Source organism: Epinephelus moara, chromosome 18 (assembly GCF_006386435.1).
Source record: "Epinephelus moara isolate mb chromosome 18, YSFRI_EMoa_1.0, whole genome shotgun sequence".
Classification (NCBI taxonomy): Eukaryota; Metazoa; Chordata; class Actinopteri; order Perciformes; family Serranidae; genus Epinephelus; species Epinephelus moara.
In genome coordinates this window covers 28,926,501-28,944,480 of record NC_065523.1, presented here as the reverse complement: position 1 = coordinate 28,944,480, position 17,980 = coordinate 28,926,501, and the positions used below count along the sequence as shown (strand labels likewise).

The 17,980-nt window shown below is 38.3% G+C and overlaps 2 protein-coding genes across 2 annotated transcripts; one reads left to right on the top strand and one right to left on the bottom strand.

Moving 5' to 3' along the window:
• Positions 1 to 626: 626 nt before the first annotated feature.
• On the top strand, positions 627 to 9,523 carry cabp5b (calcium binding protein 5b). The gene is made up of 6 exons (XM_050070132.1): positions 627 to 816; positions 2,222 to 2,252; positions 2,361 to 2,504; positions 4,534 to 4,643; positions 4,810 to 4,957; positions 6,183 to 9,523. Exons 1-6 carry the CDS (start codon positions 766 to 768, stop codon positions 6,209 to 6,211), a joined length of 513 nt encoding a protein of 170 aa, XP_049926089.1. The 5' UTR covers positions 627 to 765; the 3' UTR covers positions 6,212 to 9,523.
• A 1,749-nt stretch (positions 9,524 to 11,272) lies between these two features.
• Positions 11,273 to 17,951, bottom strand: asphd1 (aspartate beta-hydroxylase domain containing 1). The gene is made up of 6 exons (XM_050069440.1): positions 17,883 to 17,951; positions 14,737 to 15,215; positions 14,282 to 14,488; positions 12,712 to 12,919; positions 12,293 to 12,406; positions 11,273 to 12,054 (listed from the first exon to the last, which is right to left on the bottom strand). The coding sequence occupies exons 2-6, from the start codon at positions 15,187 to 15,189 to the stop codon at positions 11,945 to 11,947; spliced, it is 1,092 nt and encodes a 363-aa protein (XP_049925397.1). The 5' UTR covers positions 15,190 to 15,215; positions 17,883 to 17,951; the 3' UTR covers positions 11,273 to 11,944.
• Positions 17,952 to 17,980: the final 29 nt, after the last annotated feature.

The following is a 17,980-nucleotide window of genomic DNA, read 5'->3' as shown; positions in this document are numbered from 1 at the left end:
AGACAACTTGCATGCTGAGATTTATAAGCACCACAAAAATCAATTTCATCTATCTATATCAACATAAAATCTATTTAATTCAATTTCATGAAAACTTCTGGGTACAATGGTTTTATTTTTTTTTCTCAGACAATTAAAGAAATTACAAATGCATATTTGTAGTGGCATATGATTCACAATCCTTTTGATACTAGATTTGCTCCCTCCTCACTCTCCCATCTGTTGTATCCTGTTTTATTTCATTTCGTGATAACTGATAGAAAGCTTCAGACAATCATTTACTCAACTAGCACCACATGAAAGCATGGAAGGAGTCAACAAACTGCGAACAATAAGCAAATACAGATATGTCTTATCCATGTTTTTTCTCCAAACAAATAAGGATTTAAATCCAAAGATGGGGTGACATAGATTTTTTTTTTATCATTAGCAAACAGTGTCAAATACAAAAAAAATCTTGTTTATGACATTTAGATTGCATTTAATTCTTTCTTTAAAAAAAAAAAGCTTTTAAAAACAACCGTAGTGTCTGACTTAGTGTATGAAATTGTGTATATGCACAGCATTAAGCCTATCTTTCTTTTCTAGACCAAAGCTGCAGAGATAATCCATATGAGACATCATCCCTCTTCTCCCGCATACGCAGCTCACTGCTGATCACAGTTAACACGCAGACACATGCTCACACAGAAAAGAGACACTGAATGATACAGGCCAGCAACATATATATTTTTAACAGGAATTCACAAATACAAGGCTGTCATCATGAGTATTAAACAAGCTTGCATCTTTCTCAGGGGAGGAACAAGGAGACCTGTAAGTCAAAATGGTTTCTTGGTTTTATTGTACTGTTTATGACTGAGTGGTAGTTTCATGCTATTACTATATACCTATCTTTTACTAAAGAGTTTTCTGAATCTCAAAGAAATTAAGTGTATATGATTGTCTTTTTCATTGGTTAACCAAGGTTGTAAGTCTTACTATCATATGTTGATTATTTATCAAATAACTATGGTTTGCTATGATGGTTATTCATATATGGTGTTATTTTAGGTCAATGGTAAAAGCTGCTTAAAGGAATTTAAGTGTGGAGGAAACATAGGTGGGCAAACTTTTTAGCTGGTGCATTAAGCGGATGCATTGGCACGCAGTTTCTGTGCTTTGTCCCTAATTGTCACAACATACATTTATACAAAACCGTAATATTTTATGTAAAAAATTGAATCATAGCTACACAGGTTGCATTCTGCACTCCTCACATACATTCATGTTTTTTTCTTTTTACCAGTCATTGAACTTTATAGGCAACCTGTGCTGATGTTGTGATCCCAAAATTAATATACTCTACATATGATCTGGGATCAATCAAACAATCAATCAATCCTGTTAGATTTTTTTTTTTTTTTTTTAAGAAAAGTTAGAAGCACACAAACAGAAATGTTTCTGGACGTTGCTACCAACCCGTATTCACAGTATACACAGAAAAAAAACATATGTGTGTGGATCAAAAACAGCAGGTTGATATGATGTAATGTGGTCATATGTGTGGCTAAAACCAGATGCAAAAGCAAAAACCTAGTCAGATAATCAGAATTGCTCTTTGATTTATTTTTCAATACTAAGAAATAATGTTCCCCAGTCCAAATGCATTTGAAATACAAGTTCAAATTAATTTATTTCAGAACAGAATAAAAGTATAGAAGTGTTATATACTTCAATGAAATACTGTTAACTTCATATGGACAACTATATTGAAGCCTTATGCAAAATAATAAACGGCATATTATACAATTAAAATGATGAATGTTCATCAGAGAACATAATGTGGATGGCGCTGGTGCATATCATGATGTCATTAAGAGCACTTTTATGTGACATATTAAACAAAGGTACGACATACATGAATGTGTACTTTAAATGTGTGATCTAATGGTAAAAACATAGTCCCCACATATAATGAGTGACAGTTACTCACACCTTTCTTAAATTAATGTTTTGTCCTAAAAATAGTCTAGAACGCTCATATTTTGGATAAATAAATGGGTATTTCAAATGTATGTGGACACATCAACAATTTCAACCTAAGTGTTTCATAGATATAAAATAAGGGTTACTGTGGATACATCAGTAGTGATACATTTTGTGGAAAAGTGTATAAAAGGGTGTATAAAACATACTAACAGAATTTCCTATTTTTATCCATGCCTTTATTCTTTCGCAGACAAGAGCTCTTACAAATGATGAGATTGACGGTAACTGCTGTTTTATGTGTTCAAATATACTGTTACATATTGATTTTTTTATCTTTAAGTTTCTGTCAAGGTATGCCATCTCAATTTATTTGTCTGTATGCTCTCTAGAGTTGCGTGAAGCTTTTGTCGAGTTTGATAAAGACAAAGATGGTTTCATAACCTGTAAGGACCTGGGGAACCTGATGAGGACCATGGGTTACATGCCCACTGAAATGGAGCTCATAGAACTGAGTCAGAACATCAACATGAACTGTGAGTAATGTTCTCTAATTTATGAGGTAAAAGCAAAAATATGTCAAACTCCATTAATGTTTTATTACTGCCAATCGGCTGATGAAAATATAATCTGTTAATTTATTTTGGATATTTTACGGAGACCCTAAAGTCCCAAAAGGTGATATTATTGGTCTGGTTAGTTACCTTGTGGAAACAAGTGAGCCTCTCATTTTGTGTACACAATATAATAACTTAATCCCACACTAATAATACCTTGTTCCCACAAGGTAAGAACATGTTCCCACAATATAATAACTTGTTCCCATGAGATAATAACTTGTTCCCATTATATAATAACTTAATCTCACGGGAAAAGCACTTGTTCCCACTAGATAAGACCATGATCCTGCAATATAATAACTTGTTCCCACAAGATAATTACTTGTTCCCACAATATCATAACTTAATCTCACAGGACAAGAAAATGTTCCCACAATATAATAACTTGTTCCCACAAGATAATTACCTTGTTTCCACAATATAATAACTTAATCTCACAGGACACAAACTTGTTCCCACTAGATAAGAACATGTTCCCACAATATAATAACTTGTTCCCATGAGATAATAACTTGTTCCCATTATATAATAACTTAATCTCACAGGACAAGAACTTGTTCCCACTAGATAAGACCATGTTCCCGCAATATAATAACTTGTTCCCACAATATCATAACTTAATCTCACAGGACTAGAACATGTTCCCACAATATAATAACTTGTTCCCATGAGATGATAACTTGTTCCCACAATATAATAACTTAATCTCACAGGACAGGAACTTGCTCCCACTGGATAAGAACATGTTACCACAAGATAATTACTTGTTCCCACGATATAATAACTTAATCCTACACTGATAATACCTTGCTTCCACAAGATAATAACTTGTTCCCATGAGATAAAAATTTGTTCCCACAAGATAATTACAGTAACTTGTGCACACATGATAAGAATTTGGTCCCACAATATAAGAAGAAAGATGTTCCTATGAGATAACTTGTTTCTACAAGATAACTTGTTCCCACAATATAATAACTTAATCCCATAAAATAATTTGTTCCCACAATATAATAACTTGTTCCCATGACATAATAACTTTTTCCCACAATATAATAATCCCACACTGATAATATCTTGCTCCCACAAGATAAGAACTTGTTCCCATGAGATGATTTGTTCCCACAATATGATAACTTAATCCCACAAGATAATTTACTTGTGCACACAAGATAAGAACTTGTTCTCACAGTATAAGAAGAAAGATGTTCCTATGAAATAACTTGTTTCTATAAGATAACTTGTTCCCACAATATAATAACTTAATCCCATGAGATAATAACTTGTTCCCACAGTTTTATCTCTCTTGTTGGTTTTCAAATGTATGCTTTTTTTAAAAAATTTGCTGAACGTGTTTAAAAAACTAGTGCAAAACATACTAAAGATCTTTTCAGGAAATGTGTCTTTCACGCTCTCCTTCACAATGGTCTCTTGAGACACAGAGCACACTTGCATTTTTCTATTTCTAAAGAAGCCAGCAAAGTGTTGGTGGGAACAATTAAATATATCTTCTGCTGGTTTATCTGTCAGTGGCTCACATAAATTGTATGGAAGAGCACAGATATTATCTTAGATATACTACCATATATTTTTACAATCCATCTGACAGTTGAATGCAAACCATCCTCTTCACATTTATAAAGTGTTTACCTCCACTGAGATTTTGAGTTAAGTCAATAATTTTAAACCAGGAAGATAAACGACCAGAGGAAGTGGCATAAGTGCTTGTCTCGAAATTGTTTTCCACAATGACAAGCACAGCAGAGTGAAATGTAATGTATGAAATAGAGCATCACTAATTGCCAAAGATAAATCTCTCCAACAGCAGGCTAAAAGCTAGACAAGTACTTTTTTCACAATGGTGTTAGAGGACTCAAACATAGCTTAAGCTGTGTTCTCTGTGTACTGCCTGCTAACATTAGTTACATCATTTGTCTCATCACAGTGGGGGGACGGGTGGACTTTGACGATTTCGTGGAACTAATGACCCCCAAGCTTTTGGCTGAAACTGCAGGGATGATTGGGCTGAAGGAACTTAAAGATGCATTTCGAGAGGTGAGCCCAACATACCTACTTTCTCTTTTTGGTCTTTGGCACCCCATGGTGGATATTAAATGAACATACTGTAAAAACAGATATCTGGCATGTCATGATTGCAATATGAGTCAGAAATGCCCTAGAGTTTTGCAATGTTTTGCTTTCCACTTCCACTTTAATACAGTTTGATATTGATGGAGATGGCTCTATTACATCTGATGAGCTGAGACACGCCATGATAAAGTTACTAGGAGAACAAACCAGCAGAAATGAAATCGAAGCAGTGGTCAGAGAAGCTGACAACAATGGAGATGGGACAGTTGACTTTGAGGGTGAGATACATGTACACACATGCACACACAAATATTAAGTCTTTTTCTGTAGCCTTATATTAACCTCCGCTGTCTAGATGTTGAGCTGGTTGAGTTGTTCTGTGAAACACAGCAGATGAAGTAACTCAAATTGAATCAACAATCTTTGATTCAAATAGATAGCCTCAATTTTAAAAGTGTTGTTAATGGTCCTGTTATGGCAATAACATAGCAGCAAACCACTATTTGTTCTGTAAATATATGGTGGAGTGATGGCATCTTGAGCAGAGAGTCATGCTCCCTCTGTGTATTGCAGTCTTAGCTTCTCTGTGATTTGTTGTGGTAGCACTAGAGGCGGGGCCCCTTTCATTCCTATTAAGGTTGCTCAGTGGCGCAGGAAGCCAAAAAAGTTTAACTGCCTCATTTAAAAAAAATCTGGATGATCAGCACTGCTTCCGCACCATGTGACCCATAGAGCAGGCGCACTAGAGTCTTCCATTGGCCGAGGAAGCTACTTCCAGTTCTCTAACTTGAGAATAAAATGATTCAAATGTGTGGCTTTTCTTGACTTTCCAAATGTTTTTGGACCAAATGGATCAAATCCCAATAGTGAAATATATCGTTTTGCAGAGGTGGTGACGGTCAAAAACATTTATCCGCTGATTTACAGGTGTCTCCTTGGCCATGTAAGTCAATACCAAAAAGTCTTTTGGGCCACAGGGCATCATGTGACGGTGTAAATACACTGTTTGGCCACCACAAAAATTGGCTTCAAAGTCTGGCACACTTCTCAGGGGCCTGTGCTAGGCACCAATTCAGCCACCTTCATGTTGACAAACATGTCCAAACAATTCAGAGGCTCTGAATTTTGCATAAAGCCCTTTTAAATAACTACATCAGAAAACATCTGAAAAAAGTATTAGAGCTCTGGTATTATTTTGGTCACTGGTACACTCACAGGTGTCTGAGCCAAGATTCATGTTATCAGTTTCATTTATCAGCTTTTGCTGCCATGACAAGTCACAATGTAACAATGTCTGCCATGAAAAAAATGTACTGTTAAAATAATTTGTTCAGTCAAATTTCATTTAAATGTTGGTCATACATACAGTAATCTCATTCTGTGTCTTTTTATGTGTCAGCTAGTTACTTTAGTTATCATTTACACTCAGTGCCAAAGCAAAAAGTTTGCGATAAATCTACCATAGAATTTGGCTAACCAATATTTTGTGTATTCTCTTTACAGAGTTTGTGAAAATGATGTCGCAGAAATGAAGACAACAGAATGAATGGATGACTGTGAAAGGAGAGGATGCATTTTTTATTAAATTTTATGTTGATGATAGCCTAATTCTTATGAGTAATTGTATTCTATTTTTTAGACGATAAAACTTTAGGGCCAGTGTCCACATAGCGTTTTTCTTTGGCAGAAAAGCAGTGGCACGGGGGGAGACTTCATCACAGCATTTCATGAAAAAAGGGCTTCCAGCGTCTTCAGTGTCCACATTCAGTGTCTAGGATCTGCTCCAACAAATGAGCTTTTCTGTCTCTATTATGATGTCATATGGCTCGGAAAAAGTCCTACCCTATATGATTGGTTGCCTGAAAGAGGTGGCTATGGCGCTTCTCAAAAAGTTCAGAGCTCTAAAAAATACAGCTTTTCTGGAGGCAACACACACTCTCTCCTCAGTGGGAACAACTCAGAAAGAAAAAAAAACGCCATGTGGACACACAGCCCGAGATAGCCACACCCTATAGTTTAGGGATATGTTAGCTCAGCATTTTGAAAAGTTCATTGTCACCTAGTTCGCCCTGAATCCTGCAGAGCTGTCAAACAGAGCAGCAGGTGCGAACATCATTATCAGCTGTTTAAAAATGGAAGAACCAATACATATGTGAAATTAGAGGTGTCTGCCATGTCCAGCTAAACAAGTCGGCAGAGGCAAAAGTACAGTGAGCAAGTTTCTGTGTTGGGGAGATGCTGTGGGTGAGCTGTGCCGTGGGCTGGTCTTGGGAACTAAACTAAAATCAAATGGTGAAATAATATATTTTACAGTTTTTGTTACTCAAAGGCGGCTTTCGTGAAATCAGTTGGCATTGCTGTGTCTCAGCTACAGTTACAACTCCGTTGTTGACATCTACACTGTCTACAAGTTGTAAACTCATAAATACAATAATTGCAGTGTTACATGAATGCAGCATTAGCCCACAGGAGTCAGTAAAATAACAAGACTCTGCAAGGACAAAACTCTCATGAACAGTCTGCTTCTGTCACCCCCACCTTTTCTCTATAGGTTACATTTGGGCAAACCTCACCCACTCTCATTCACATTAAAAGGGGTATAATATGGAGGATGAGCCCATAGCATTTTATGATACCTTGCAGTAGATAATGGTGTGTGGGTGGCATGGAAGGGGATGAGCTATGTGCATGCTTCTTCCCAATGACTCCTAAGGCTTTATTAGTTGTGGACAATGACAACAGCTCTTTAATGCAGCTCCTTGCCTGCTGTAGGGAGTGTCTGCAGTGAATTTAATCTGATCCAGAGGACATTATCAGTCAGCTGAGAATGTTCAGCACTGACCTCCTAAAAGTAATGATTGACTCTGCCTTTAATGTGGCTGCAGCCTCGACCCGGGCATAAAACCATCTGTCCCTCCGGCGACACCTGGAGAACGTGAACTCAGCAGGACCAACTGTCCTCTACTGCCACTTCTTCACCTCCCATGCTTCTGCCTCACCAGGGCATAAAGGCAGCCCACCATCTGCCTGAAGTTTCTTTTATAATGGTATCAGTGATGGAATGTAGAAAAGTACACTTACTCAAGTACTGTACATAAGTATAATTTTGAGGTACTTATACTTTACTTAAGTATTTGCATTTTTATGCTACTTGATTCCTTGACTCCGCAACATTCTGAAAGCCCACGTAGAACTTTTACTCCACTACATTTGTTAGACAATACTAGTTACTTGCTACCCCGCAGATTCAGATTATTCACACAGAAAATAAATTAACATACAAATGCCAGAGTGTTAATACGTTAAGTTAGGCCCAGCAGTTTGGTCAGTTGGAAATGATCCCCACATTTACTAGCGGCAACATTAGTGCTGCTTACACATCAGTGCATTACTAATTGTAATCCAGTTATCCATAATATATATAATTATCTAAAATTGGCCGTATGGAGTGCTCTTCAGCCAATACTAAAATATTTATTGCTAGTAAGTAAAATTGCTAAGTAAAAGATCTGAGTAGTACTTCCACCACTGAATGGTATTCACAAATGTGTTTTGTTAAAGTGTACCTCTGAGTTTGACTTTTTGCATACAAGTATACCTTTATCTTAAAGACAAATTGGACATTTTGTGAAAATTAAATAAAAATGCAAGGCATTTCTCAGATGTTTGTGATTTTTCCTTTTTTTTCTTTGCAAATTTCCCCTGTTGCAGCAGGGCTGACACACAGGTCTGATGAGAAAGTGTTCCATTGTGAGACATAGTGATCAGCAGCCCAGTCGCCAGAAGGCAATGTTGGCTTTGTGCGGTTCTGCAAGACAGATATGTTACATTTGCATGTTGCATGCATATCATATTAACATTTCTAAAGTGACGTAGTATATGAGCTGCTTTGTCATACATAGGGAGGTGGAGATGATGGTGGATGGCGTGTCACCCACCTGCCAAGCTGTTGCAGACGTTTGCTCGAGACCAATATATAACAAAACCAGTTGTATTTTAGTGAGTCTTAGCTGTATTTCCAGTGGCTTTTTAGGCACAAAACATGGGTGTTTTGTAGCAACCTGTCACTGTGTTTCCAGCTGGGACAGTGGCACGAAAAGCGGTTGTTTTTTACAGCGACAACGCTGCGTTTCCAGTGGGGATTGTGCCCCCAAAACCAGGTCATTTAAACCAAAATGTGATCTTTTCCAAAATCTAAACCACATGTTAACCACAGCAATGTTGAAACATAAAGTGTTAACAAATCTGCCACACAATAACATGCAAATGTAACGTATCCCTGGTTTTCAGAAATGAACATTGCCAACATTTGTTATGGCAATTAGGTTTTCAAGTGTACCACTAGCTTTCAGTTACAAACATTTTTACATTTTTGTTATTGAACTACAGTATGTAAATGTTAGGTAATTTATCAGAATATTAGATTACAAATGTGATAACTAATGCTGACTAGTACCAACATACTGTATATTCTCAAATGCCTGTCTTTTACAGACACCGTGGAGTTCCCTGATCTCATGTCAAAGAATGTGTGTTTATGATAAATATATTCTCAGTAATAAGGCTTTGACAAATAGAAAATATATTTTTGAAAATTGCATGCTGAGTCATTTCAGTCATCTGTCAGTCTCTTTATCTATCCAACGCTTCGTTTCAGAGTAAAATACTGGACACCTTTCCAGATTGGAAAGCTTTTCAGTTTGTTGTGATTATCCCTAATGATCATATCTAGCACCTCGGTCAAGCCAAAATTTGATCAACAGTTTGGTCAAGTCTGCTGTGTGGGCTTCAATGGCACGATCATACTGACTAAGAGCATGTGTGTCTGTAAAGAACGTTCCAAATAAAACTTCATAATCAATGTGTGTCTGGAGACTTAATGTGAGTAATGTTAGTACGATTGTGGAGTACTGATCTGCTCTTTCATGGAATGTACCATACAATATTCAATGCCGTACAATACAAGCAAGCAGATTCATGCACATTTCAACAAGTGAGACTGAAAGTATTTCTAAATGGCAGGTTGCCAAAGATAATGATAATAATAACAATAATAATAATAATAATAACAGATTTATTTTCTGACCACTTTGTTCATTTTGCTTCTTTCACTGAAAATAATCCCTCTAAAGTTGCTAATGCTGTTGCATAACAAAAGGCCAGCATGAACATTGTTGAGTGTGACAACAGTTATTTTTGTCTGTTAAATAAATGTCCTGGTCATAATCTTTTAAGGCTGTGACCTTATGTCAAGATTGTCAGTGAAGAACACTGATGTGTGTTATAGAATCACAATTGCTGGTAAAGAAATGGCAGACACTTCTGGTTGCTTTATGGACCTACGTGGTGCATGATATTAATGCAGATTTAAAGAAATTTAAAACATGGTGTTACAGATTTGCATATGCCAATGCTGGCATGAAAACATCGCAGTGAGCCTCACCTTGTAATGATGTGGTGGATGGCTTAGCAAAATTACGATGAGAGTTTGATTATAAGACCGTCATCCCTTCATACTGACCTTTGACAGCAAGACTCAATATTTGAGTCGTTATATTATTTGCTTGTGAATTTGACAATGATGTTTAGCTTTCTATCAAATCTCTCACAGCTCATAGAATAAATGCCCATTGTTGGGTGAGTCACACACCATAAAAACAACATACATACCACTACATATAAACAATCTCAGAATAATCTGTCTCTCTGGGCTGGATTAGTTCAGCCTCTGTAATCCTCATCATGGGACCCTCAGATGAACAGATGGCAGATAAGACAAAATCACCTCTAATTCTCATCTGCTGACTGAAAAAAGTAACCAAAAAAAGATATAGGAGCTTAATGAACCAAGAGTGTTTTAAAAAATACTATTCTAATGTGTTTGAATTAAAAGACATATTCACTAGACTCATTGTATTTCCCCAAACAGTAATACTGGCCATTTTGGAGTTTCTTAGAGAATAAATACATCTGCAATATTATTTAGAAACACAAAAGGTACTCAGTGGATATTTTTTCTTTAATAAATGTAATATATTGTATACTAATTATTAGATTAAGATCTGTTCTCCTGCACAAGTATATGGTATAGTTTCAAAGACCAAACAAAACAATTAGCTCTGATCCATGCATACTGTATCAACAAAAGTGTGCATTCACATGTATTCAATTAAACTATGCACTCAATATAACACAGTCAATACTGATTCATTGGTTATTTATTTGTTATTTGGATTCAAAGAAAAATACATTTGACCAAGAACCTGATATATACATGTCACACAATATGTAAACCACTAACATACCATCAACTATATTAATAAACAAAGAAAAATATATTAATATATTTATACATAGAAACATACAAGCATCCGTAGAGGTAATACGGAGAGAAATAATAACCACAGTATGCAAAGTAGGATTTAGGAGCATCTATTTGCAGACATGGTGTATAATATCATATATTATACTATATTAGTTTATCGTCAACTGAAAAAAAGCAGATCCTCTGCAGTGGCCCAGAATGGACATGTCAAAAACTGGCTTAAGATAAGGCCATTTGCATTTCCACATTTTCATGTTGGCCAGCATACTGTAGTCCCCCCCCCTCCCCACACACACACACACACACACACAGGAGAAGTTTCAGTTCTGCAACCTCACCACTAGATGCCACTAAATCCTACACACTAAACCTTTAATATATGTTTGGCAATAATTTTGTAGAACAAAAATAAATTGTAATTTACATTTATACGATTATCAGGTTTTCACAGTTTTTTGGTTGAGCCATAGGTAATCTACCTACATTTCAAAATGAAGCATCCCAGGCTGACTCATGCACTCGTGCACATACATGAGCAGCTCAAAGCGAGGTCCAGTAAACAGGACAGATAGGTTTTGCATGCAAATAGCATTCACGAGCATAGTATATGATGTCAAGATTAGATTTACAATAGTTAACACCTGATCTGCTCTTCTTAGGTTAGATTTCATTCTGCTTTCAAGTGATGTCTGCTTGTATTCAAATTGACTAACATTTAGCATTTTCTGACATCATCCATAATAATGCACTCCTGTGGCACTTCCTGGTGTAGACCATACATCAGACATCACTTGAAAGCGTGGCTAATGGCTTGTGTAATTCTTAGGGCAGATTCACACAGTGATTCATCGACTGGAATGAGATGTATGACCCACAGCAAACAGGGCTAAGGTAAGGCACCCCTGCATGTTGTGTATTGGTAATATTGGCAGGTGCAAAGTCAGAGGTCAGGGCTGAACATGAAGTCCAAAGCTTGTCTCTCTGCTGCAGCCACATTTGGATGCCAGAGGTCCACACTCAAAATGACTCGGGGTCCAGCATCTGGAGGCCCTTTAGAAATAGACACAGATGCAAGATGAAGTAAAAATGTTGCAGAAATTTAGGGCTAAACTCATTAAATGGAGCAAAGAAACCCCAAAACTTGCTGCTTGTTTTGTACATAGAGCTTGTGTATTGCATTCAATTTTTATTTTTGTTCATGTGCTAAATAATGAAAATACAATCAAGAGTAAAAATTTGAGTAAAATGAATGTTACGTGTTCTTCGAAATTGTACTTGATTCACTGACCCTTGTGGGAGACAGTGTGGAGAAACGAGTCATCAACCAGGAGGCAGTGTCCTTCTGACCAGCACTGAGGCTCCCCTCCCACCACCAGCTCACACAGGGGTGGAGTCTGCAGACCTACAAAAGTGATGTCTGTTTTTAAAGTTTGAAAACGAAATATGGTTTCCCTCAGCTAAGAAGGCCATGCACTCCAGCCCTGGCTGTGTTTAAAACTGAGAGGATTACAGCCAGACGGATAACAGTACAAAATAGGCTAAGGAGGAAATGAACCCCGACCCACAAAGTACAACATTATGCAATGGTTTAGTATTTTATCAGGTCATTTATCTTTCTCTCCTTTTTATTTTGTGTTGTCAGTGAAAGATTTTTCAGATTTGTCTAAGATGCAGATAAACCATGATGAGTGCATTTCTTTCACTCACCAAGATGACAACGTAGGCGTGTATTTGTGGGTCCGTATGAGCTCCCCAGTGTAGCTCCGGGCCCCAACAGCCAAAATCCAGCAGATCCCAATGAGTTGCTGCTTATGAACGTACGTAGAGAGAGAAGTGTCCGATAGGTGCGGGGACAGGAGCGACAGTTTCCTGCCACAGAGACACCTGCACTGTACAAAGGAAACACTGCCTGGCCCTGAAAGAGACAATGACCTGCAATAAACATATGACCCCAGTGAGACACATACACTCACCAACCACTTTATTAGGTACACCTTGCTAGCACCAGGTTGGACCCCTTTTGTCGTCAGAACTGCCTTAATTCTTGGTGTCATAGATTCAACAAGGTGCTGGAAACATCCCTCAGAGATTTTGGCCCATATTGACATGATGACATCACACAGTTGCTGCAGATTTGTTGGCTGCACATCCATGATGAGAATCCCAAAGGTGCTTTATTGGATTGAAATCTGGTGACTATGGAGACCATTGGAGTACAGTGACATCATTGTCGTGCGTTATCCTGCTGGAAGTACCCATCAGAAGATGAGTACACTTTAGTCGTAAAGGGATGGACAGGGTCAACAACAATACTCAGGCAGGCTGTGGCATTGAAACGAAGCCCATCTGCTTCAAGGTTCGACGTGCTGTTCATTCAGAGATGGTCTTCTGCATACCTTGATTGTAATGAGTGATTATTTGAGTTACTGTTGCCTTTCTGTCATCTTGAACCAATCTGGCTATTCTCCTGTGACCTCCGGCATCAACAAGGTATTTTCGCCCTGAGAACTGCCCCTTACTTGATATTTGACCCTTCTCTGAAAACCCTAGAGATGGTTGTGTGTGAAAATCCCACTAGATCAGCAGTTTCTGAAATACTCAGACCAGCCTGTCTAACACCAACAACCATGCCTCGTCGTCTTGACCATGTCCACATGCCTAAATGCATTGAGTTGGTGCCACGTGATTGACTGATTAGCTATTTGCGTTAACAAGCAATTGAACAGGTGTACCTAATAAAGTGGCCAGTGAGTGTTCATCAGAATTAAACAGGATAAATCAATTCATATTACTCTTACATATGGTTCAGGTCAAATTTGGCTCAGTGACCTAAAATGCACAAAAATAGAAATTTATGAATGAAAATTATTTGACCCGCATCTAATTAAATGGAGTCTGTATGGGTTACATCTAAAATAAATTGAGGTTTTAGGGAATCTTGAAACTGTATATGTCTGTGTAATTTCTTTTTATAGGACAGCAGTGACAGAGTTCAAAGGGGACGCAGACATTGTCACGAGAACTGCATGTGTTCCCACCACATTTGCCCACATTTTCCACATTTGGAAATCTCGAAAAAGTGAAAGATTAAAACAGCAAAGACATTATGATAGTGCACATAATGAACAGAGGTCATGGGGTGACTTAACACTGTTGCAAGATCTACACCTGCAAGCACAAGCACCTGTAACGTTACAAGATAACCTGGGGTTGGAGGGGTTCGTAAGACTATAAAGGTATCTGAACAAGACATTTCAGCAACTAAAGGACTGCAAACCTTTGGTCCCAGACAGGTCCAGCCTAGTTTGGAGTCGATACCCCTCTGGTATACAGCCTTGAATTCAGCCAAAATTACAGAGTAGTTGGCTTCCAACACTTCAATGTCATGTCGATGAGCATCTCGTGGGAAGAAAGGAACACTTGGGACATCTGGTAAGAAGAATAGATGAGGCTTCTGTATAGCAGAGTGATCATTCAGTCTGACCTAAAGTGAGAACAATAAGAAATCAATTACTCATTCTTGATGATGTTTCTTTCCTCTGCTGTTTACTCTTGACGTGTATGGATTATTCTTTTACACATGATTATGTACATGCTATGAAAACAAACCTCTGGATCCACAATCCGCAATGGATTTTGGAGTGATAAATTATTGTATACATCATGTAGGCCTACAGGATTTACTGCCAATAGCAAGTACTGGCTTATGGCCTGCATGGAATAGACTTGTACCTGCTCACGGAGGCCTTTATGAATGCGGCCCATGCCCACCCAACTGTAGCGCTTGGCATACTCTTGCAGTGCTGCGTAGAGTTTCTTGGCTTCTGCAGATGCCTGGGCTGGGAACAAGGCATGACTCAGCACTGGGGTGAGGTAGCCCTGTCCCTGCTCCTCATCCTCCTCTGTTTCCATGGAAATAAAGGGAGTAATTTGATCACTTCTCGACAGCTTGGACCGTGCATTACACTTTGTTCCAGCGCAGCTACCACCACGGGACATCATGGACCGCCTTGAGCCTGACTTGAGCTTTCCAGCGTGTGTGTGGCCTGGGATTGGCAGGTCGGAGCCCATCCGATAACAGTGCCATAGAAAGAGTAGCAGAAGAGTCCACAGAAGGCCACTCAATGAGTGGACACCCAGCTCAACATATGGAGGCAAGGGCAGTGTGTTCATTGACCAGTGCATCCTTTGATTTGTGAGACACTAAGATACTGAAATAGAAGCAGATTGAGAGATTATGGCAAAGCATATATATGTGTAATATGACAAGTACGAGAAGTACTATAAAATTTAAAAAAAAAATGAAAATAAAGATGTTTTTATTGGCCTAGAACTTATTCCTTAAGTAACCCCAGACTTTCTACACCCCGAACTATGAGTCTTAATGGTGATGCTTTTATTTATTTTTTAATCTACATAATAAAAACAACAATAATAAGATGTTTCCTACAATCCAAAGATGTTATTTTTGCTTGTCAAAGTCTTACAGATCATTGTATATAAAGGGATGAGAGGCCCTGTTTGCCAACAAGCACGGCCTAAAGGGAATGATGGATTGTCCTGGATTCAAACAGCCCTCTCATTCATTTATTTTCTTAATCCCCTTCAGGGTCACAGGGAGCTGAGGCCTATCCCAGCATGCATTTGGAAGAAATTAGTGAAAAACAGGTTGCCGGTCCATCGTGAAGCCACTGACCCTTTGGTTAAGTTGCCTCTGACACTGACTTCATGGGGTTATGTAAGCCCTGATCTTGGACCTCTCTGAGCAAACTCACTGTGGATGTAGCTTAAGATTTCACTGCAGGCAATATTCTGAAGTCATACCAGCCCTGACTGCTTAATCAGAGTGTGTCTGTTTCTTTGCTTCCTTAAATTCAAATAAAACTTAGCTTTCCTTTGCAACTGCAAAGTCTACAGGTAAACAGGTTACTATTTAACTACTTATGAAAGTTCAGTTTTGTGGCTTATCTATTTCCTTAAAGACGTATTTTACTCCCGGAAAGGTGATATTGTCATAAAACTAGGCTGTCTTTGCAGTAGAAAGACATAAATTCATTTGAACTTGGTACTACATGATCAGAGAAAACAGAGGAAAAGGATTTGCTTTTGCTCAAGAGGTAGAAAGTCTACAACAGTGATGTTTTTCTGTGGGCCAACAAGGAAATTTGCATCGCCCTGGTTCCCTCGTCAAAAAGCTTATAGGAGTTTTCCATTGGATTTTGGATTATTGTAAAAAAAAAATCTGTGTCATACAAACTTTTATGATACTAACACATTTTGTCTAGCAAGATCATCTTTACAAACGTACATCACTTTTCTGATTTTTGAGTTGTAAATGCAATCTGCAAGAGTAAAAAGCTAACGTTGGGCTATGAACAAACTACACCACGGTTACCTGACCCACGTCCCTACCACAACAAGGCTGTGAATTCATGTTCAGTGTGATGACGTTCTGTGGTCTCATTTAGCCACTTGTAAGCAATTGCCTTTTTTAAGACACATAAAACCCTAAAATTAGCAAGAGGGGTATTCACTGATGTATTTTATGTTGTAGAACAAACTTGAAAGCCTCCTAAGCATGTGCTAACCATAGACCTTATTTCAGGCATCTAACCAAAAACCCATTGACTTTGAGATGAGAGAGAGTCATTACTGGAGCACTCTACACTCTTTGTGTCCATGGTGGCGGGAATATGAAAATCAAGTAGTTTACTTGACAAAAATGTAGAAGCACAATCTGTTCTTCGCCCAACAGCCCTACAGGTAGCTAAAATTTGGGCTGAGAGATGAGCAGGGAGATCTGGGCACTACCCACTTTGTTATAATACAAAGCTGGTTAAAAATCAGCAAAGTATCCTTTTTATTCAAATTAAATTGGGTTTTCCTTTGCAACAGTGGGGTCTATAAAGTAAACAGACAACACTTAACTTATGACAAGTCAGTCCTGTTGCCACTTTAACTTTCCAACAGTATTTCCCATCAGCCTCAACTTTTATCTAATAACATTTCATGCATTATAAACAAAGGAGTGGTTATAAACTGTACAGCGCTCTCTTTCCTATTAGTTGAAAAATGTGTCTCCCTTCATTTGCTTACAGGTGTTGTTGCTGACATAAATAACATTTGCAACTCACAATAGTGACTTTTGGGGGAATTTGTGTAATTTAAGATGAAGATATTGTTAAAATTCATTTATATAACAAATACTGACATTACATCGGTAGTGAGCGTTGCTATTGTGTATCTATCCAAATGTAAAATGTACTCAAAAATTGCAGAGCACCCATGACATGGACACTTATTTGACCTTGACACCAGTGCAAAGCAGACCAGATGTTGCAGTCGGGCTGTGTGTAAGTCATATTTTCAGAGCATCAGACAGACTTAAGAGTTAGATTTCTTTCCTCTTTTTTTTTTTACTGTGAACAAGAAAACATGAGTGCATGCACGATTGTGCGTGCATGCGTGCGCGCGTGTGTTTTAGGTGGGTGGGCTCTTTCCTAATAGGCTTATTCCAACGGATTCGTTCTGTAGTTGCATCAATTACATGCTATGTGATGATACTGCCCACTGGAAACACCTATAGGCTACAGCACGGTTAGCATCATGGAGGTGTTCCATGAATTGTGGACTTGGGTCTCTCTTTTTTGCAGTCGCTTCAGCATTCATTTTGTTTTTGCTCTGCACCAGCCCCCACAGCTCAGCTGGCTCATGTTTAATGTCCGCATTCCATGTTAGCGCAAACATCCACCCATTACAGAAAACCACGGCACAAAATGTTCGCCATGCATACCGTAGGGCACATGCAGGCCTTTACATGAGCAAACAAACACGATTTACCCACTGCGTGCCGCATCTCACATCTCATGTCTGATTACCTTGATATACCGTGCAGCAGCGCTGTGTCGGACACACTTCAGCACCGTACTGGTGGACAGCTCCTCCAGCGCTCACAGACAAAATGTGGATATCTTCC

What these genes read in the sequence shown, in the direction of transcription:
- cabp5b (XM_050070132.1), top strand. Translation starts at nt 766, where the DNA reads ATGAGTATTAAACAAGCTTGCATCTTTCTCAGGGGAGGAACAAGGAGA. An exon ending in TTAAAGATGCATTTCGAGAG is followed by an intron (nt 4,644 to 4,809) that starts GTGAGCCCAACA and finishes ACTTTAATACAG; the next exon opens with TTTGATATTGATGGAGATGG. An exon ending in TGGGACAGTTGACTTTGAGG is followed by an intron (nt 4,958 to 6,182) that starts GTGAGATACATG and finishes TTCTCTTTACAG; the next exon opens with AGTTTGTGAAAATGATGTCG.
- asphd1 (XM_050069440.1), bottom strand. Translation starts at nt 15,189, where the DNA reads ATGCACTGGTCAATGAACACACTGCCCTTGCCTCCATATGTTGAGCTG. An exon ending in ACGCCTACGTTGTCATCTTG is followed by an intron (nt 12,407 to 12,711) that starts GTGAGTGAAAGA and finishes TCACTTTTGTAG; the next exon opens with GTCTGCAGACTCCACCCCTG. An exon ending in CCACACTGTCTCCCACAAGG is followed by an intron (nt 12,055 to 12,292) that starts GTCAGTGAATCA and finishes CTATTTCTAAAG; the next exon opens with GGCCTCCAGATGCTGGACCC.